The sequence below is a fragment of the Bos grunniens genome, chromosome 6 (genome assembly GCF_055505025.1).
Source record: "Bos grunniens cultivar Pamir isolate PY7600 chromosome 6, Bosgru_T2T1.0, whole genome shotgun sequence".
NCBI classification, from domain to species: domain Eukaryota; kingdom Metazoa; phylum Chordata; class Mammalia; order Artiodactyla; family Bovidae; genus Bos; species Bos grunniens.
In genome coordinates this window covers 72,044,852-72,067,685 of record NC_141170.1, presented here as the reverse complement: position 1 = coordinate 72,067,685, position 22,834 = coordinate 72,044,852, and the positions used below count along the sequence as shown (strand labels likewise).

The 22,834-nt window shown below is 37.3% G+C and overlaps 1 protein-coding gene across 4 annotated transcripts in view; it reads left to right on the top strand.

Annotated features, from left to right (window-relative positions):
• The window catches only part of STIM2 (stromal interaction molecule 2), a 181,696-nt gene that overhangs the window by 154,246 nt on the left and 4,616 nt on the right, over positions 1–22,834 (top strand). For 3 of the 4 annotated variants that reach the window (XM_086407755.1, XM_086407758.1, XM_086407757.1), the window contains exons 6-12: positions 1,160–1,337; positions 1,859–2,036; positions 7,672–7,839; positions 8,106–8,129; positions 8,532–8,632; positions 8,928–9,166; positions 20,847–21,120. In XM_086407755.1, the coding sequence (XP_086263881.1) occupies positions 1,160–1,337; positions 1,859–2,036; positions 7,672–7,839; positions 8,106–8,129; positions 8,532–8,632; positions 8,928–9,166; positions 20,847–21,120 (1,162 nt within the window). The remainder of the gene's footprint in view (positions 1–1,159; positions 1,338–1,858; positions 2,037–7,671; positions 7,840–8,105; positions 8,130–8,531; positions 8,633–8,927; positions 9,167–20,846; positions 21,121–22,834) is intronic. The other variant, XM_086407756.1, reaches the window with a different exon arrangement.

The window sequence follows — 22,834 nt, the reverse complement described above, 5'->3', positions numbered from 1 at the left end:
TCAGAGATAAACTAGGAAATTATTTGACTAGCGGTTTCTGTGTTTTGTATTACTGAAGATAATAGGCCCTGGCTCCTGACTCCTTACTTTAGAAACAAGTAAGTGTGGGGGTTACATCTGTCCCTGGCATCTGTTTCCCTCGAGTCACCCAGATCTCTCTGGCAAATAACCACCTAAAACATGGGTTGTCGTGATCATTTGACCCGTGGTTTCTCAACCTTGCCACTATTTGCATTCTAGGCTGTATAATTCCCAGATAATTCTTTGTTATCACCAGAGTGGGAGCGGGAAAGAGATTATTTTGTACATTAGTGGGTGTTTAGCAACATCCCTGGCCTCTACCTACTGGATACCAGTAGCAAATAGCCCTACTTCCACTTCCCGAATTGTGACAAGCAAAAATTGTCAAATGTCTGCTGGAGGGAAGTGTCCCTCTCAGTTGAGAATCACTAATTAATCCTAACTAGTTATGTGGCTACATGCTTCGGAAGAAAGCTTTCTGGTGAATGATTAGGGTTTCAGTTTTTGTATTATAGCATGGCCACTACCTAACTGTCTGAAGGAAGGAGTTGGGCTGGTGATGGTGATACTCGTTATGACTCTTCACCCCATAGAGGACCATTCCCTGTGTATGTGATTGGAGATACTGTGCTTTTTCAGAATGCTCCAGGATTTTTGTCACTAACTCCTGTACCAGCAGGGGTGTAGTGCATCCATGTGGGGTTATCTCTGCCCCCTGTTGTTGTGGTTTAGTTGCTCAGTCATTTCCAGCTCTTTTGTGACCCCATGGACTATAGCCCGCCAGGCTTCTCTGTCCATGGCATTTCCCAGGCAAGAATACTGGAGTGGGTTGCCATTTCCTCCTCCAGGGGACCTTCCTGACCCAGGGAACGAAACTGCATTTCCTGCATTGCAACCAGATTCTTTACCACTGAGCCACTGGGGAAGCCCCTGCCTCCTATAGGTGTAGTATATCAGGTAGTTATCATAAACTCATTGATTATTTGAAAAAAAATTTGTAAAAGGCTGGGGCTTATATATGGGAGGAACATCTTCATATTTTGTTTTTAGATATCTACTACTTTTTAAATTAAGTGGCCATGTGTATTGAGATTTTGTGATACTTAGATTAATTTGCCATTTGTAATTCTCTTTATAGGCCCTCCTCATAACTGGATGAAGGATTTTATACTTACAGTTTCTATAGTAATTGGTGTTGGAGGGTGTTGGTTTGCTTATACGCAGAATAAGACATCAAAAGAGCATGTTGCAAAAATGATGAAAGACTTAGAGAGTCTGCAAACTGCAGAGCAAAGTCTAATGGACTTACAAGAGAGGTGAGTAGATAAAAAGGCTATAAATCTTATTTATGTGGGACCATACAGTTTGTGAATATGTAATGTGGGCATGTGCTTATGCGTTTGTATTTAGATTGATATATATGTCAGGAATTGTGTGTACACTTCATTTCACATTTTTAGAAAGGTCCTAATTACAAATTTATTAAAAAGATATGCATTAGGGAATAAATGGGTAGAAGACAAGTGGAAATCAAATGTAGGTAGAATTACATGTGTAGTTAAATTTTATTTTAAACATGACTTAAATAATTATCAATTTTTGAAAAGTCTTTTTCCTGAAGAGTATTTCCATGCTATTTCTGTATTTTTAGGCCAAGATAAACCAAATAGCTATCTAGTATGTTACCTGATTTTTTTTGTCCAAATTTAAGATTAATAGAAATGGCTGTGAATTTTGATCAAAACATGTATATTATTGCTTGATACATATTTATTCTTCACTAAAATAATGAAGTTTTGGAAACTTTTGTGAGGAATTTTCATGTTTATTCTGTAAGGCTTGAAAAGGCACAGGAAGAGAACAGAAATGTTGCTGTAGAAAAGCAAAATCTGGAGCGCAAAATGATGGATGAAATCAATTACGCAAAGGAAGAAGCTTTTCGACTGAGAGAGCTGAGGGAGGGAGCTGAATGTGAACTGAGTAGACGTCAGTATGCAGAGCAGGAATTGGAACAGGTATTTACATTTTTAAGAAGAGTTTGTGAGGAAATTTGTATTGTTACTCTGAGGATTTTTTTTTTAATTTTGTTCAGTCTCCTAGATTTGTTCCATCGTATATTCTTCCTTGGTCAGTAATAGGGTCACCTGTCCATATTGTTAGCATTGGGCAGAGTTCATACAGCAAAAAACAAAGAACCAACTAAAAGATAAAGTTAGCATTATGTTCACTCATTCATGAAGTCCTAGCCCATGCCATGTTGTCTTGAGTAAACCTAAGATGTTTATTTAACATCTGTAGTATGTCTCAGTTTCTGACTATAACCTAGTAGTAAAGTATTAGTATGTGTAATGTTAAACTTCTCTGCTCATGTTAAGAATCTCTATTAAAAATCCATTTGAATCCTGTTAGATGGTTTTAGAACATTCTGTGCTATAGATTTTGAAGTTGTCCAAAAGGTGTCCTTTCCAGTGTCTGCTTCTACTGTGCATTTACTCAGGATGGAATTCAGGCATTGCACTATCCTTCAGAGAAGGTGGGGAGGTCGCAGGAGAATATCTTCATAGGTAAATGTATTAGTTTTCTAATTCTGCTATAAAAAATTACCACAAACTTAGTAGCTTAAAACAACACATCGTGATTATCTTAGGGTTCTTGCAGTCAGAGTCTAAAATAGGTCTACAAGGCTGCATTCCTTCTGGAGGCTCTGGGGAGGATCTGTTTCCTTGCCTTGTCCAACTTCTAGAGGCTGCCTGCATTTCTTGGCTCATGGCCCCTTCCTTCCTCTTCAAAGCCTGTTGCTCCAACCTCTGCTTCCATAATGTCATCTCCTTCTTCTGACTTTGACCCTTTGTTTACTGATAAAGAATCTGAGGAACAAAATGAAGACAAGAAAGTGTGTTCAAGTTTAGAGAGTGACTCATCAGACAGGGCCAAGACCTTAGGTATTCTGCCTCCCACTTTGCTTTATGCACTGCTGCCTTCTCAGTCAGGTGCTAAATATGAAATAAAAATTAAGTTATGAATGAGTTTCAGTTTAAACTTAAACTCATCAGAAAATGTTCAGTGTATGGTACTAGTTCTTCAGGATTGTCATTTTTGGTAGGACTTGTCTGACTGAATGCAGCTATCTCTTTTGTTAACTGTTAACTTTTCTTTCTCTCATACCCTAGACATTGTCTTTTGAGTCTTCTCCCTGTAAGGAGTTTGTTCTCTAAAATGACTCTTAGACTTATTTTTCAGTCTGGTCCTGTTTACCGGACAGAACCTTCTTTCTACAGAATGTAGTAAAGAAACAAGGAGTTCACAAAAAAGGCCTAGCTAAAATTAGCCTGTGTTTGAGAATTAATTTTATGTTTTTTACTTCTGTGACAACTCCATACCTCTTCTCAATGAGAATTCAAGTCTTGGTTTGTTCCCAGTGCTAAACTAAAACGTTTGTTAACTGTTTTTCTGATCTTTGCAGATAAGAAAGAACAAATCAGAAAGCAGTAGAGGGAAATATTCTATAGAGACATAAACTGATAGCATGTTATAATGGAGACTGCCTCTCAGCGAGAGGAAAAGACACCATGTAAGGAAGGACCTCTTAATCACAAGTATTCTAGTCTGAGGTTTGGAGCCTCGAGGCCTTGCACTGCATGGTAGACCCTAAGATTACCAGGATATTACAACCCAGCACAAACTTAATGATCCTAATGAGATCCTCAGTCACTAAGTGTAAAGGAGAGAATTGGGTATTTAAAAAGAACTCTATCCTATATGATTATGGTAACAAGAAACACAATTTTATGAGTGCTTACTGTGTGCCAAAACTTTATGCTGTGTACATCATTGCAAATGGTTTGCTCATAAATTTTAATCCTCACTGTACATAGATACATTCTCATTTACAGATGAGATGTGTACGCAGAGAAGTTAAATAACTTGCCATAGGTAACACAGCTATTATGTGGCTAAGGGAAGATGATTACATGCGTCTTATTCCAAAGTCCATGTTTTCCCATACTGCTATTAAAAGCTTTGTTTATAGAAGTAAGTTTAACTGGGAAATTAATTTACATATTATGTCACATAATCCACAATTCCACATAGTTTAAAGCTTTATTGTATTTTATGTGATGGGTAATCAACTCAAAATTAAAAGGCAGAAAAACTGGTATATATTTTGTTAATATCCGTTAAACAAGAGCTTTTGGATGAATAATAGTACCACTATATTTTGTGTGGTTTAAATACATAAATTATTTTGTTCTTAAAGTCTTAAGAAACTTAAAATCAGGACAAGTCATAGTACCCCTGTTATACATGAAACAATAAGCCTCAGAAAGGAAAGAAAGAAGCTCATTTCAGTTCAGTTCAGTTGCTTAGGTGTGTCCGACTCTTTGCGACCCCATGAATCGCAGCACGCCAGGCCTCCCTGTCCATCACCAACTCCCGGAGTTCACTCAGACTCATGTCCATCCAGTCAGTGATGCCATCCAGCCATCTCGTCCTCTGTCGTCCCCTTCTCCTCCTGCCCCCAATCCCTCCCAGCATCAGAGTCTTTTCCAATGAGTCAACTCTTCACATGAGGTGGCCAAAGTATTGGAGTTTCAGCTTCAGCATCATTCCTTCCAAAGAAATCCCAGGGCTGATCTCCTTCAGAATGGACTGGTTGGATCTCCTTGCAGTCCAAGGGACTCTCAAGAGTCTTCTCCAATACCACAGTTCAAAAGCATCAATTCTTTGGCTCTCAGCTTTCTTCACAGTCCAACTCTCACATCCATACATGACCACAGGAAAAACCATAGCCTTTAGAAGATGGACCTTTGTTGGCAAAGTAATATCTCTGCTTTTGAATATGCTATCTAGGTTGGACATAACTTTCCTTCCAAGGAGTAAGCGTCTTTTAATTTCATGGCTGCAGTCACTATCTGCAGTGATTTTGGAGCCCAGAAAAATAAAGTCTGACACTGTTTCCACTGTTTCCCCATCTATTTCCCATGGAGTGATGGGACCGGATGCCATGATCTTCGTTTTCTGAATGTTGAGCTTTAAGCCAACTTTTTCACTCTCCACTTTCACTTTCATCAAGAGGCTTTTTAATTCCTCTTCACTTTCTGCCATAAGGGTGGTGTCATCTGCATATCTGAGGTGATTGAGATTTCTCCCCGCAATCTTGATTCCAGCCTGTGTTTCTTCCAGTCCAGCGTTTCTCATGATGTACTCTGCGTAGAAGTTAAATAAACAGGGTGACAATATACAGCCTTGATGAACTCCTTTTCTTATTTGGAACCAGTCTGTTGTTCCATGTCCAGTTCTAACTGTTGCTTCCTTACCTGCATACAGATTTCTCAAGAGGCGGGTCAGGTGGTCTGGTATTACCATCTCTTTCAGAATTTTCTACAGTTTATTGTCAACCACACAGTCAAAGGCTTTTGCATAGTCAATAAAGCAGAAATAGATGTTTTTCTGGAACTCTCTTGCTTTTTCCATGATCCAGCAGATGTTGGCAATTTGATCTCTGGTTCCTCTGCCTTTTCTAAAACCAGCTTGAACATCAGGAAGTTCACAGTTAACGTATTGCTGAAGCCTGGCTGGGAGAATTTTGAGCATTACTTTCCTAGTGTGTGAGATGAGTGCAATTGTGCGGTAGTTTGAGCATTCTTTGGCATTGCCTTTCTGAAAGAAGCTCACAGAGGTATAAATCATAAAGTCAGGTCCAGAAGCCATGTTTTCAGATACTTAGGTTGTTTTTATGTGTGATACCATGTTTTTAGTAGTTTTAGTCCTAAGACACAAAAATTATATAATTATTGTATTTTGAAACAACTTAATTCATCATTGTAAAAACTATTCATTATTCAATTTTCACTGCATCTATTTCCCTCTTTATTGAGCTCTTTGGGGGAAATACATTTATGGACACAACATTAAGGAAAATCTTAATGAGAAAAACATGAGTGAATTTGTTCAGATTATCTGTATACTTACATGACAATGAAAATGTACAGAAATTTTAGCTTTATAAGAAGACGGGCGTGTGACCTTCACTTTGTAGTGTTACATAGAACTCCGTGTCACAGGACCTGAGCTCAGCTTCTTTCTTGAGAGATTAGCAAGGACGCCGCAGGGCCCTGCCAGCTGTCTTATTAAGCACTGTATTGTCCCAAGCATATTGCATAGCTAATCGCGTCAGGCAAGTGTTGCTTATGATTTGTCTTAAGTAAGTGTTGTTTTACTTTCCCTGTTAATGTCTACATTTTGAATTATTTACTTCCTGTCTGATGGTTTTAGAGTTTCAGAAAGTTTTTAGGAAACTTGAAAAAGTTTTAAAAAATATTTTTCTACATTTTTTTTCTTGTAGTATCTGACAGCTGTTCTCTTTATCAGAAATTTGTGTCTAGTATTCTAGTTTACTCTGGCATGTAAGATTTATTTAAATAAATTAGATTTTATCAGATCAGACATTCCTTTGCACATTAGTTTAGGAATGAAGTTTCAGTTTACTTAACTTTGGAAAAATTAATTTGCAGTTTTGGTGCTCCCGAAGGATGTCTGAAGGTCTTGAATATGTGTGCATAATTTCATAAATTCCACCATGTATCTTTACACATCCTTAGCTTGAGCTCTTGCTAGTTTTTAAATGAATCATTCCTAGAATAGGTTATCTCTTCCTCTGTGTCATTTTCTTAGACTGTCCCTAAGAGGTTTTTTGTTAGCACTTAATGCCACCTCACAAACTCACACACTAAGCATTTTAATTTTCTGTTTGTTGTCTGCCTTCCCTAAAAGTTGACTAGAAGAAAAACTTACACATTCTGACACTGAAGCTATTCATAGTTTCCCTTGGAAAAATCAAGATGAATCTCACTCACAATCTGTTTTCTTGAAATTTACATTTGGTCTGCAGGTGTTAATTTATCTACTTTTTGATCTGTCAGAAGCAGGAAAAAATTAAATAGAGGTGATATAAAACAGACTATAAGAGGCAGATGTGCTCATAACAATGAGGAATAACTGGCATAAAGAAGATTTCTGAAAACCTTTTTTAAAATGGTATAATTACTTAAAAAATGAGTGTATAATTATAGTTTATAGTTCCCAGCAGAGTCTCTATAGTGTATAGTTCCCAGCAGAGTCTTCTGGGAACATTAGAAGGGGTAATAGGACAAGTATTCACCCTGTTTTGGATACTTCTTCATATCCTGTCCATAAACAAACAAAAAAAACACGTTATGAGAAAAATACTATCCATTTCAGTTGGTACATGCCCTGGGTTTTTGTCTCTCAGTTGAGTCTGGCTGTTGTAAAATGTGAAAATGCAGTATTGCAACCTAAGAGAGATGTAAGCTCCCTCTCACCCTCTGGCTTTTTACAACCTTGCTTAGTGAGTTTAAGATGTACTTAAATCTTTAACTTTTGTTTTAATGTTAGAAATATCATTTTAGACTGATTTTACAAAGAGTATAATTCAAATTGCTTTTTTCTTTTAATTCTGGTACTTAAAAAAATCTTAATTTCTTTTTTTTTTAAACTTAATTTAAATAGTTTTAAAAAAGAGAAATTTCTGTCTCCAACTTCTGCCACTTTCCTTTGCATCTCTTTGTACCTCCCTCTCCTCCGCTCCTCCTCCTCCTTCTCTTTTTTTTTTCCCTCCCTCCCTCTCAGGTTCGAATGGCTCTAAAAAAGGCGGAAAAAGAATTTGAACTCAGAAGCAGCTGGTCTGTTCCAGATGCACTTCAAAAATGGCTTCAGCTAACACATGAAGTAGAAGTCCAGTACTACAATATAAAAAGACAGAATGCTGAAATGCAGCTAGCTATTGCTAAGGATGAGGTACTCGACTATATCGACTAAACTTACTAACATTTCTAAAGGGATTAACCAGTTGGTGTGTAAAGGCCTGAATAAAATTTTTAGTATCACAGATTCTTTCATGAATTGGAACTTAGTGGGTAGATTGACTCTTGTAATCATAGGCTGAAGAGTAAAGTTACTTTTTTAAGAGAAGGGTACACCTTTCAGAATGACCTTAGTATCATTTAAAAATCATCCCTACTATCATGATCATAAATGTTTTATACAGAGCTTTTCTCCTCTAGGTTGCTGCTTCATATCTGATTCAGGTTAGTAGTCACTAGAAATTAATGTCTGACTATTAATAATTGTGTGAAATTATTGAGTCTTATTCTGATTTCTAGTGAAAAAGAACAATAAAAAACTCAGTGCATTCACTAACACCGCCATTGCAGTAGGATATAGTTTATGTTCTTCTAGTTTTAAATAGAAGATTCAGGTCTTTCTGATCCATGGAAATAAAGAGAAAAAATTCTCCAGAACAGGGTTTGGCTTAGGAAAGCATGCTTTCTCCCTCATCTGTTTTCCTTTTTTAGAAAATAGGGCTATGTCTTGGCTAATAATTCTCCATTGATTTTATAATTATTAATATATTCAAGACAAAATAAACCTTATTAGTGTGTGTTTTTTCCCCCAAACTGAGCCTTATTTTTCTCTCCTTGGGCTTGTAGGCAGAGAAAATTAAAAAGAAGAGGAGCACAGTCTTTGGAACTCTACATGTTGCACATAGCTCCTCCTTAGATGAGGTAGACCACAAAATTCTGGAAGCAAAGTAAGAATCTTATTGCAGTTATCTGTCTATTTTTATTGTGTAGAAATTTATAGACAATTTGTTTTAATTTGTAATTATAGATAATTTTTAATTTTAATTTGTTATTTATAGACAATTTATGGTTTCATTTGTCATTTAATCATGTTCTCTTATATCCTTTGTGCTCATTCTAAGAGGGGATAATTTCTTTTGGAAATTGGTTAACTGCCTTGGTCTGCTGATATAGTTGCCTGTTTTCAGTGCTGTATTAAAGACTTTTTGATGCAAGAAGTAATTCCTATATTGGCTTTTCCAGGAAAGCTCTTTCTGAGTTGACAACTTGTTTACGAGAACGACTTTTTCGCTGGCAACAGATAGAGAAGATCTGTGGCTTTCAGATAGCCCATAACTCGGGACTCCCCAGCCTCACCTCTTCCCTTTATTGTGATCACAGCTGGGTGGTGATGCCCAGAGTCTCCATTCCACCCTATCCCATAGCTGGAGGAGTAGATGATTTAGATGAAGATACACCCCCAATAGTGTCACAGTTTCCAGGTAAGTGGTTAGTTCAAAAAAGAGCTGATACAATTTAACAATTAACTTTGTACCATACCTTTTATGAATCATTTGCTTTGAAATCTATAATAAAAATTTAGTTAATTCTTCATTTTTTTTTCTTTTTGTTCATTGTGTTTCCTGTTTGAGAATACTATATAAGGTATGTGTGGTGTATGTGTGGTATATATATGTATGTACGCATATATAATAGCACATCATACATGCTGAGTCATTGTATGAATGAAATGCTGAACTTTGAGGCAAAACATCCTTTCATATGATAGCATTATCTATAGTAGAAACTAAAAATTAGCGGAAGGCCTTAGAAACCTAAGCTCCAATCCTAGCTCTGCCACTCACTAACCAGCTCTGTGACTTTGAGCCAGTCAGTGTATTTTAAATTGAGTTGCTGTCCCAATAGGCATGTTTCATAGTATTTTGTTTTGCTTTTCCAATTCTGTCTTTTTATTTGAGAATATTATCCTACTGTATTTAACTCATAAAGCACTAAATCCATTCAACTTTAAACAAAGTTAAATGTGTTTATGTTTATAAAATATATCTTTTTGTTGCTAGAAGGTGGTGCTTCTCCCAGAGGTGGTTTTAACATGTACAATTTTCATTATAATTGCTTTGTTATGCTCTATTCTTTGAAGATGTTTACAATGTTTCTACATTTTGGTAGAAAGGTAAAGTTTTAATATTTTATAATTTATTAATATTTGGAATTTTTGCAAAGTTACAGAGATTAAATTTAAAATATATATTTCTTACATTAGAAATTATTTGAAGAACTATTTATCCTTATTATTGCTTATCTGATACATTTTCCCAATCTTTGTAACCCTTTTGAAACAGTATATATAGAACAAGATTCCAAAGAATGGAGCACAAAATTTAATCATTGATCAGTTGAAAACTTACACAGAGATTTGAGACAAATCATGATATATGACGATTTTCCAGTTTGAATTTTTCTGTCAGTTGATAGAGCTTTCCTAAAAGTTAAGATTTAGAAAGTGTTCTAATTTTAAAGCAATTTTATGAAATAAAGCCCTAAATTTGCAAATAATTAGTGACTTATTTGCTTGTGTTCATATCTGTGATTTTAATTATCTAGTTTAATGGTAGACAGGTAATACAAGCAGATTGGGGAGACATTAACCTCTTACAAGAGGAACAGGGGAGAGGGCAGATTGTATGCAGTCTTCACTGCACTTACATACTGCACATGTGTGACCTCAGTCACTTCACCTCCACATGCTGCAGAATAGTGAGGACTGCAGAGTTTTATCTAGATGTGGGCCCCTCTGCTGTCAACTTGTGTTTATCAGAATTATGTGCCCTTAGGCTGCCTTTAAGCTTGCCATATGCATACTGATTTGTAAGTATATGGTTTTGTTTGAAAATGATAGCTTTTCAGTTACAGTTTCTCCTTAGAAACATTATTCAGTAACAGAAGTATGTATATATGTATTCCCTAAAATTAACACGTTTTTTTCTTTCCCTTTTTTTTAAAGTACTTTTTGATTAGGACAAGATATCTACATGTGCATTTAAAACAAAACTTACAACCAAATGTGAATAATTTCTTTATGATTGTGATATACAGGGAAATCTGAACTTTTAAAAATAAGAAAGTACAAGAACTGATTTTAAATTCAGTATGATGTTTTAGAAATGCTGAATTTTATTATCTGTGGAAAATAAGTTATACCAGAGATTACACTTTGAGAGCTCTGTCTCCACCCAGTGGCACAAAAGTAATACTTTGTTTAGGGACAGAAAGCATAATTTCTAGACCTGATAGATAAACTCTTGGCAGCAGTACTAGGGTCTAGGGTAGAATGAAGGGTCTTCATTATATATTCTTTAAAGCAGTTTGAAATCTGCACCATGGATGTGCGGTAAATTGTCTGAGTGTGAAGTAATGACAAGGAGACCTTCCTGTGGTATGCTAAGTGCCAAACAAAAGATTATAGAACCGTATACAGAATAATGTTGTATATGTTTAAGTATGTACAAATAAAAAAAGAAAATATTATCAAAGGTTAGCTCTGTGTGGATAGGAGAACAGGTAATAGTTGTTTTCCTATGACCTTTATAGTGTCTACTAAATATTTATAGTAGGATTGTAGTAGCAATTTATTTAGAATTTCTTACTATAAAGCTCTTCAGATATGCTTAAAAATGCTGAAAATAAATTACTTATTTACTATGAAGATAACATTTTGCTTTATTCATCTTTCTTTTTCTCTGAAAAAAGAAAATAAGTCATCTCCCCTTCCTACTGAAGTTGTTGTGTGTCTTCTAAAGCCTTTTGTACTTTTATTACATGCAGCTATAGCTGTAAGCAGTAGATACAATTGGTTATTTAAAAATGTACATAAATATGATCACGCTGTAGGTATCATTTCACAACTTTTTGCTCACCAATATGTTTCAGAGAATTTCCATGTTTATATACAGATTAATTAAATTCACTAAAACGGTTTAATATGAGTTAACCACAGTATATTTATTTATGTATTGTAATAATAAACTAAGATTGTGGCATCCAGTCCCATCACTTCATGGCAAATAGAAGGGGGAAAAGTGGAAGCAGTGACAGATTTTATTTTCTTAGGCTCCAAAATCACTGTGGATGGTGACTACAGTCACAGAATTAAAAGATGCTTTTTACTTGGAAGGAGAGCTATGACAAACCTAGACAGCATATTAAAAAGCAGAGACATCACTTTGCCAACAAGGCCCGTGTAGTCAAAGCTATGGTTTTTCCAGTACTCATGTATGGATGTGAGAGTTGGACCATAAAGAAGGCTGAGCGCTAAAGAGTCGATGCTTTCAAATTATGGTACTGGAGAAAATTCTTGAGTCCCTTGGACTCCAAGGAGATCAAACCAGTCAATCCTAAAGCAAATTAACCCTGAATATGCACTGGAAGGGCTGATGGTGAAACTGAAGCCCCAGTACTCTGGCCAGCTGATGTGAAGAGCTGACCCATTGGAAAAGACCCTGATGCTGGGAAAGACTGAAGGCCAAAAAAGAAGAGGGTGGCAGAGGAAGAGATGGTTAGATAGCATTGCCAACTCAATGGACATGAGTTTGAGCAAACTCCAGGAAACAGTGAAGGACAGGGCAGCCTGGCATGCTGCAGTCCATGGGTTTGGAAAGAGTCGGACACACCTTAATGAGGGAACACGCACAAGGCAGTAAACTACAGTTTATCCATTTTTCTGCCAAGATAGGTGCTTTCTGCTCTTGCTGCTAAGTCGCTTCAGTCGTGTCCGACTCTGTGAGACCCCATAGACGGCAGCCCACAAGGCTCTCCTGTCCCTGGATTCTCCAGGCAAGAAAACTGGAGTGGGTTGCCATTTCTTTCTGCTCTTACGCTCTTGCAAACAAACTGCAGTGAGTATCCTTATCTCTGTCTCCTTCTTCCTGACTTGGAGAGTTTCTCTGGGTGGACACCTAGAAATCTCTAAGTTGTTGGGAAAGCATTTCTTAAGAGTTGTTGCCAAGTTGTTTTCAAAATGGTTTATGAATTTTCAGGCTTCCCATTTTGCTAATATATGATTTTATGGCTATAGATTTCCCTCCGAGAACCACTTTAACTGAACCTACGAGTTTTGATACGTGTAGTTTTATCGTCATCTAGTTTTAAAAATGTTTCCAACTTTTAAAATGTCTCTTCCTTGAGATATTAATTACCTGGGAGTATATGTTTTCGTTTCCAAATGTAGTGTGCTTGTTTAGTTGTTTATTTGGTCCTTAATTTTTTAAAAATATCTTCACTTATCAATTTCTAATTGTATCCTGGTTAGAGACTTGTACCTGTATAACATTCATTCTTTGGTATCTCCTGAGACTTGGTTCATAACCTAGCATTTATTTGATTGAATATTTAAAATTTTGCACACATGTATGAAAACTATTTTCCTAGCTAGCGGAGGTGATGGAATTCCAGTGGAGCTATTTCAAATCCTGAAAGATGATGCTGTGAAAGTGCTGCATTCAATATGCCAGCAAATTTGGAAGACTCAACAGTGGCCACAGGACTGGAAAAGGTCAGTTTTCATTCCAATCCCAAAGAAAGGCAATGCCAAAGAATGCTCAAACTACCGCACAATTGCACTCATCTCACACACTAGTAAAGTAATGCTCAAAATTCTCCAGGCCAGGCTTTGGCAATATGTGAACCGTGAACTTCCAGATGTTCAAGCTGGTTTTAGAAAAGGCAGAGGAACCAGAGATCAAATTGCCAACATCTGCTGGATCATGGAAAAAGCAAGAGAGTTCCAGAAAAACATCTATTTCTGCTTTATTGACTATGCCAAAGCCTTTGACTGTGTGGATGACAATAAACTGTGGAAAATTCGGAAAGAGATGGGAATACCAGACCACCTGACCTGCCTCTTGAGAAACCTATATGCAGGTCAGGAAGCAGCAGTTAGAACTGGACATGGAACAACAGACTGGTTCCAAATAGGAAAAGGAGTACGTCAAGGCTGTATATTGTCACCCTGCTTATTTAACTTCTATGTAGAGTACATCATGAGAAACACTGGGCTGGAAGAAGCACAAGCTGGAATCAAGATTGCCGGGAGAAATCTCAATCACCTCAGATATGCAGATGACACCACCCTTATGGCAGAAAGTGAAGAGGAACTAAAAAGCCTCTTGATGAAAGTGAAAGTGGAGAGTGAAAAAGTTGGCTTAAAGCTCAACATTCAGAAAACGAAGATCCTGGCATCTGGTCCCATCACTTCATGGGAAATAGATGGGGAAAAAGTGGAAACAGTGTCAGACTTTATTTTTTGGGGCTCCCAAATCACTGCAGATGGTGACTGCAGCCATGAAATTAAAAGACGCTTACTCCTTGGAGGGAAAGTTATGACCTGAATAGCATATTCAATTATGTTGAATAGCATATTCAGTTATGACCTAGATAGCATATTCAAAAGCAGAGACATTACTTTGCCAACAAAGGTCTGTCTAGTCAAGGCTATGGTTTTTCCAGTAGTCATGTATGGATGTGAAAGTTGGACTATGAAGAAAGCTGAGCGCTGAAGAATTGATGCTTTTGAACTGTGGTATTGGAGAAGACTCTTGAGAGTCCCTTGGACTGCAAGGAGATCCAACCAGTCCATTCTAAAGGAGATCAGTCCTGGGTGTTCTTTGGATGGACTGATGCTAAAACTGAAACTCCAGTACTTTGGCCACCTCACGCGAAGAGTTGACTCATTGGAAAAGACTGTGATGCTGGGAGGGATTGGGGGCAGGAGGAGAAGGGAATAGAGGATGAGATGGCTGGATGGCATCACCGACTCAATGGACGTGAGTTTGAGTGAACTCTGGGAGTTGGTGATGGACAGGGAGGCCTGGCATGCTGCAATTCATGGGGTCACAAAGAGTCGGACACAACTGAGTAACTGAACTGAATTTAACTGAGACTTGGTTCATAACCTAGCATTTATTTGATTGAATATTTAAAATTTTGCACACATATCTGAAAACTGTTTTCCTAGTTGTTAGTTATAGGGCACTACATTGTTAGTTAAATCATGTATTAGTTATGAAAAATCTTCTATATACCTATATTTTTGTCTACTTTTCTATCAGTTACAGAAAGATGTGTTAAGAACACTCATATTTATCAGTTTATTCTTGTGATTCTGCTCATTTCTGTTTTATATAGTTTGAACCAAGTTATGTGGTAAATACAAGTTCACTATATCTTTCTAGAAGATCAACTGTTCTTTTATGATTATGCAGAGACTGCTGTACAGCTAGCTAACAGTACTTTTTGCCTTCAAGTTTGTATTATTTGATATTAAAATAGCTAAAGCAGCTTTCTTTTCATTAATATTTACCAACATAATCTTTTCTCTTTCTTAAAGTTTTTTCCATCATCAGACTCTAGAATATGTCTGTATAAGAAATAGCAGTAACTGTTACTTCATTGCATTCTCTTTGAGGATTTCTGTTGCCAGCTGTGGTCAACTTAATCTAATTACCTTTAATCTGCTTGTTGATCCATTTGGATTTATCTCTGGCATATTATTTTGTCTATTTTCTACACCTCTTCTCAGCTTGTCTATCATTCTCCTAAGGTTCTTCAGATCCTTTAATTTTAGACACTCCCCTCCCCATCTTATATATTAATGTTGTCTAGTATTTTCTTTTGAATACCCTTCAAAAATCATTTTTTATTGTTTTATTCCATCATTGTTGAGAAATATTTATGTGTTTCTCTGTTCATTGTATTTTCTTCATTCTTTCCTTTTTTCTTCTTCCTTAAAAATATATTTGTTGATAAAAGTTCTTTCAGGGAGTGACTGGGATGGTAAATTTTTTCTTAGCCTGAAAATGTCTTTTTTTTTTTCACTCTCACTTTAGAATAGTTATTTAATAGGATATCAAATTCTAAATTAATAATTGTTTCTCCCATAATATTTTGAGAGCATTTTCTGGCCCCTTATTGTTGCTGTTGAGAAGTTCTAGTAAGGTAGATTGTTCTCATTTCTTTTTAGTTAATCTCTTATTTTCTCTCATTGCCTAGAGAATGTTTTCATTTTCTTTTATAATATAGTTCTATTGTAATATAATTAGGTATAGAATTTTCCCCAGATACTTGGTATGCTTTTGAATCTGAAGATGTGTATCTCTCTTTAATTATGGAAAATTATTAGTAATTTTCTCTTTGAATATTATTTTTCTTCTGTTTACTCCTACTGTAATATTAGCTATATAGAAATATAAGACTAATATTAGCCTCTAGTTACATGTTGGATTTTATTTTATATTCCATATCTCTTAACCTTTCTTCTTATCTAATTGTGCTGCATTCAGAGAAATTTCCTTAGATTTGTCTTCTAGATTACTTATTCTTTTTGCAGCTCTAATTTTGTTTAACCTGTTGCTTGAATTTTCAATTTCAGTGACTTTTCATTTCTGTTCTCCTTGATTCTTCATAAAATCGACTTGTTTTTTAATGCTTTTCCTTTTCTCATATTTTCAGTTTTTATTTTATAATTTAATGATCTTAAACATCTTATTTTTTAGTTTTATTTGATAATTGTATTACTTGGTGATCTTGATGAATTATTGCACCTGTTTCTTGAGTTTGCATAGCAGATGGCTTCTCCTGAAGTGTTGTACTGAACTATCTTAAAGGGATTTGCTTTTTTTTTTTCTTCCTCCTGGGAAACATTTGTGAGGAGTAGGAGTAAGAACTATCTTAAAGGGATTTGCTTTTTTTCCTTCCTCCTGGGAAACACTTTGTGAAGAGCTCCTCAATATGATTTGTTTTGCTCTGGCACTAGTTTCAAGGGCTTCACCTACTCAGAACCATCCTTTTTTTTTGTTAACTTCTTGAATTTGAGTTTCACAGACTTTTGTGCTAGTAAAAACTTGATCTCCAAGGTAGTATGAGTTAGCTTGTACTGAGTTTGAGTATTGAACACCCAGAGTACTGATGTTTCCACAAGAACCTTTTTAGATTCCTCTATCGACACAACTTGCATTGAAGGAAGTTCCTTTGTTCGTTGGTCAGATTTTTTTTGCAATACACCCTCCCACTGAGGAGGGTGGTGGCCCTTCCAGGACTAAGCTTTTATCCAGAACACTCACTCTTGATTCCTTTTCCTCCCCTTATGTGGGCTCTAGCTGTCATTTATAGCCCCAAATTAAAACCCAAAGCCTTAAATTACTGAAACTGAGCCCCTCCCACAGCAGTTCCCGCATCACTCACAGGCCTGTTAGCTCTGGCTTTAGTCTTTGTTTGGCATCTGAGAATTTTCTCTTCTTCCTTTCACAGTCAGGTATGCACTTAAAACTATTGTTTTATTTTATTCCACATAATGAAGTATTTGAGGATATTTAAAATGTGTGGTTAGGGGCTGAGGGGTTGGGAATGGTGGTCAGGTTATCTTTGACTGCCATACTGCTAGAACCAGAAGTCCATATATTACTTATTATTTTTGGTTGTTGGTGGTAGGGGGACCCCCTTATTCAAAACAGAATTTTCCCTTCTTTGTCATAAGGAAGTACAGTGTGCAAAATAGCGTCATATTAAACCGCTTTGCTTCTGTATGTAATTACTGATACTAGAATGAAAAATTATCTCAGAAATAAATTTCTGTATAGTAAACTTCAGTGTTTCACTACTCTGATAAATCACAGGATGAGATAACTGTAGACTTTCATTGAGAATTAATAATTGCCTGGAGATATTAAACATATTCACCTATGTATAGAAGAGTTTGTTATCCAAGGTCAAAACGAACTGCTTTTTAATTCTACTTGAGTTTTATGGTGTTATAACTGAGTGCAGCCTTCTGTAGACCTCATTAAGCCACAAGGAAGAAGGACCCTCAACTCTATAAGTGTATATACCTCTAATGGAAGGATTTGTACATTTCTTTAAGTGAAAGAGATGGCAACATATGTGACAAGAAAATTTTTCAAGAGAATTGTAGAGTTGTAAACAATTCCATATGTGACCCATGTACTGGTTCTTATCTTTGTGTTATATTTTTTATTGGATTACTTAGAATTTTCCTCATGTAATATATTTAATTTTTTTCTTAAACCTTCTTAGAGACACATCTTTCCATATTTGTAATACTCATTTTTTGCAAGCAGGGAACCCTAATTCTTCCTAGTCTTTCTCATCACTTCTAGTCATGGCTGAATGTGGCTACATTTTACTGTATATACCAAATAAGCAGTGGCTGATGAGAATGGCTGCATCATATGCTAAGAGTTGTAGAACTTAATTATCTGTGTCAGCCTGGATACATTCTTTTAGTATTTGTAGGATGTTATTTCTTCTTTGGTGAAGTGATATTGGACTTTGGAAGATTCCGATATTGGAAATCTTCTAGTTCTGTAATATATGAATCATAAGTAAGTACAATTCTAACTGTTGGCCTACTAAATTAGTATTTTCATATTGTATAATTTGTGCTTCAAAAAAGCTTTCTATGGAGGTAGTCCATTATGGAGGTAGTCAAATATTATGAAAATATTCCTTTCAATTTCATCTTTTTTTTACTCCATCAAGATATTTCATTGGCTGTTTCTATTTGAGTTGTTCATTGATTCACTCACTGAATTCAGCTTACTGATTCACTCAGTAAATACTTATTGTACATCTGCTTTTTTGCCTGGCTCTGTGCTAGTTGTTGTGATGCAGTGCTGAACATTTTACACAGTTAATTCCTTCATGAAACATGCAGTCTAGTGGAAGACCAACAAGAGCCATTCAATGTGAAAAGTTTTATGATGTGAAAATACTCTGTGGTATTGCCATGTGAGAACAAGGGGGGAAATGCTGACCTTAAATTTGGAGGGGCTAGGAAAGTTCCTGGAGGAGCTGCTTTTTAAGCAAAAACCTGAAATCAGAGGTCAAGGGAGAGATGAGTTGAGGAATGGAAGTGTGAGATGAATATCTTTTCCTAGTATTCCTATAACAGAAAAGAGGGACACCAGTTCCAAGTTAGGGGCTAGATAAATAGGGCATTCTAAGCCATGTTAAGGTGTTTGGCTTTATCCTAATCCTAGAATTAATGGGAATCAAGTGTTCTAGGCAATAAAATGTCATATTCCTTTTCCATCATAAAGAGATTGTGCAGGCCGCTGCATGGAGAGTAAGTTGGAGGAGAAAGATCAGTTATTAGTCTGGTACAGTAGTTCAGCATAATGCAGTGGTGGTGGAGGGGGGAGTGGACAGATGTGAGAGATATTGAGGAGGTAGAATTAGAAACCCTTTATGATTAACTAGATGTAGATTATGATGAAGGAAGAGGAGTATCAAGAATATCTGGTTTGTCCAATTCATGTAACTAGGTGAGGTGTGATAGCTTTTTTTTTTTTTTTTTTTTTAAACCAAGGTAAAGAACAGAGAAGGAGGAGTGTGTTTGGGATGAAAATGTTGAATTCAGTATGGACATCTGTGGAATACTTAAATGTCCAGTAAGCAGGTGAATGTGAAGTTCCGAAGTTTAGAAAAAAGATGAAAGCTGGAGTCACAGATTTGGACTTCTGTTGACTGCAAAGGATAGTTTGAAGTAATGGGAGTGGATGAAATTTGTTGAGAAGAAAAAGTGGAACAAGAATAGAACGAGGCCTAGAATAGAACTTTGAAGCAGTGAGTAAAGGAAGAGGTGAGAAGTTGGTTGGAGAAGTCGAGGAAAGGACAAACTAATAAGATCACGTGCTGATTCGGTGGTAAGAAAGGGTGGAGATACTCACTGAACTTAGCAGTGAGGACGTTTATCACAACTTTGTTAACAGTAGTTGTAGCGAAATCATATGGGAGCACTTTACCATTTTTTCCCTGAGTGAGTGAAGATAAAGTAGAGGAGAAAGCAACACTGATCCTTTACATGAGAAGGAATAGCGTGTCCGCTGAAACCAGGACACGTAGAGGAGGCTTTGTTGTCGCTGTTGTGGTTTATCTGTTTCTTGGGTTTGTTTTTTCAACTTTTTTAAGTGCTGATGGGAAATGGAAGGGAGAGGATGAAAATAAAGGCAGCAGAAGGGACAATCAGTAGAATAGGGTCATGGAGCTGAGGGTCAAGAATGGGACAGGTAGTGGAAGGAACAGGACGTGTGAGCTTGAAAGGTAGAAATGTGGTCAGAGTCTAGATTATTTGGTATCTTAGACTTACTATTTCAAAAAATGGGAGTTTTGAATAATGGTAAGACCAAGGCATGAGAGTGGGTGGTGGAGTAGAATAGAGGTGAATGTCTGGTGAGAAGAGATGAGAAGCATGATTGGTTGAGGTGATGGTCTTACGGATGAGATGGCTCAAGTTGATGAGAGGTTGGATGAACTGGAAAGAGAATGACTGAACAGCAAGTGCCTAGTGAGGTGGAAGTGAGAAATTCATGTGTGAGCTGAATAGTGTGAGCAGAAAAGAAACACGTCTTTATACAAGGAGTGAGAGTTTACAGACAGTATTGGGGAATGAGAAGGCCATCAGTGTGATGTGCTGATGCCACAGATAGGAGTTGTGTAAGAAGGAATAGCTTCAGCTTGAGCAGTGTTCTTAGGAGAACTCTGTTTCCATTAAGGCAAAGAAATGAGGTGCCCATTCAGTGAAGATTTAAGCATGTAGGGGAAGTTTGTCTACAATCAGCATAGGTCTAGACTGAGACTAGGAGCAGGTAGAAGGTAATCTAAGACTTCTGGTTAGTTCCACAGTAGTCAGTGTTTAAGAAACAAGTTTTTATCTAACCTTTGTCTAAAAAGTAGTGAGACTGTATATACAGTATTTAATGATTCTTGATTTAAAATGTCTCAGTATTCAAACAAGTTGTGCTGTCTTTATGCTATGTAGATTTTTAAATATAAGGATTTGTTATCATAGGTAAATATTTAAGCTTTTAGGTTAGTAATGCCAATTATTATATTAAAACCTCAAGTGTTTATGTTCACGTCTGTTTATTTTTCAGACCTGTTTTTATTTTTGTTACATGTTTTCACTTCTTAGCTTTCCTGAGAATCATAGGTGAGAGAGGATGGTAACACGGGTACAGTCACTTCCTGCAGTAATGGTAGATTCGCTGGTGGCAGTGCCACCAGCTCTCGTCAGTGTGTCTGTGTAGCATGCGGGCAAGGAGCAGTGGGCTTTATGAGCATTGCCATTTATTTCTGCTTGGTTTTCAGGGACCATGGCTAAACCTGCTGCATCACTGGCCAGAAGCAGCAGCTTGTGTCGCTCCCGCCGCAGCATCATGCAGTCCTCCCCCCAGTCTCAGCGAGCTCAGCTTCCTGCACACACTCCGCATCCGTCACACCCACGGCACCCCCACCATCTGCCGCACACGCAGCACTCGTTGCCTTCCCCTGATCCAGATATCCTCTCAGTGTCAAGTTGCCCTGCTCTGTATCGGAATGAAGAGGAGGAGGAGGCCATCTACTTCTCTGCAGAAAAGCAATGGTACTGGCAATGAATGAAGTACAGTCTGTGTCTGGCTGGGTGGGTGGGAGGAGGTGGGTGGGAAGGAGTGGTGTGTGGTATTGATTTTCTGTTGCTGCATAACACGTTACCACAGGGCTTCTAACAACACCCCATTTATTAGCTGTCAGTTCTGCATGCAAAAGTCCAAGCTTGGTGTGGCTAGGTTTTCTGCTGAGGGTCTCACGAGGTGAAAATCAAAGTGTTGGCTGGGCTTTGTTCTCACCTGGAGCTTGCGGGGCCTCATCGAAGTTCACTTGGTTGTGGCAGAGTTCAGTTCCTTGTGGAGCTAGGACTCAGGTGCCGGTTTCTGTGTCTGCTTTCAGCTGGGGCTCCTCTCAGTTTCCAGAGGCTACCCGCTATTCCTTGCCATCCACGTGTGGCCTCTGTGCCTCCTTTGCTTGGAATCTCTGCCTTCCTTTATCTCTGATCTCTAGACCCAAATTTAAAAGGCTTACCTGAATAATAATCTCTCTAAAGATGAACAGATTTGGTCCTTAATTGTACCTGCAAGATCCCTTCATAGCAGCACCTATGGTAGTGTTGATTAATAACTAACTGGGAGAAGATGTGTGTGTACCAGGGCTGGGAATTGGGGAACCATCTTAGAAATCTGCCCACTGCAGACCTAGGATATTTTGGGATATAACTATTAGAGGCCATTGAACACAATTGACTCAAGTCTCAGAATATCAACTTGTCTAATGAAGAGTTGACTCATTGAAAAAGACTCTGATGCTGGGAGGGATTGGGGGCAGGAGGAGAAAGGGGCGACAGAGGATGAGATGGCTGGATGGCATCACCGACTCGATGGACGTGAGTTTGAGTGAACTCCGGGAGTCGGTGATGGACAGGGAGGCCTGGCGTGCTGCAATTCATGGGGTCGCAAAGAGTTGGACACGACTGAGCGACTAAACTGAACTGAACTGAATGAACAGTTTTATATGTAAACTGTAAAGGCATGAACCTCAGTATGCTTGAGCACAAAGAAACATTAAATATGAATGCCTCAGGTTTTAAAATATTTGTTGTCACTTAATGATTTGTTCTGTTGCATGCTAGTACTTGCTAGTAAGCATGCAGTATCAGATGCTAAAGGTGTAGGAACTTAAAGGAGGAACTTATATTCACAACAGTTTCTTTTTCTATAAAATGGATATAGTAGCAGTATGTTCTAGTCCAATGAGACCTCATGTTGTTGGGGATCTCTCTTTTTAAACCGTATTCCTTTTTTGGAGGAGGAATAAGTGACAGGAAAACTGTTAATAGTTTCTGATCCTGCTACTTAATAGCTATGTGGCCTGACTTCTTACTGCCCTCCTAAGAGAAACAAAGCCAGAGAGAATGGTCTGGACATTTTCCATGAGCCCCGGAGGCTCTCTCATGATTTTTTTTTTTTCTGTAACATATCATTATTTTACTTACTAGCAGAAGTAAAATGTATGATTAGCAGGTGATCAGTATGGCATATTCCTAAGGAGATAGAACAAGTTTTGTATCCTCATTGCTACTGAGCATTTGATGCAGCTTTGCTTGGTTAACACTTTATAGTTAGCTTTTTTTGTCTAGCCTTTGCAGTGTAATGGTAGTCACCAGTAAGATGGCTTTACTGACAAAACTAATTCTGTGTGGCTTACAGAAATTGGTAGGAAAACTCTAGAATTAAAATTCTTGTCTAGAATTTTTGCAGGGATGA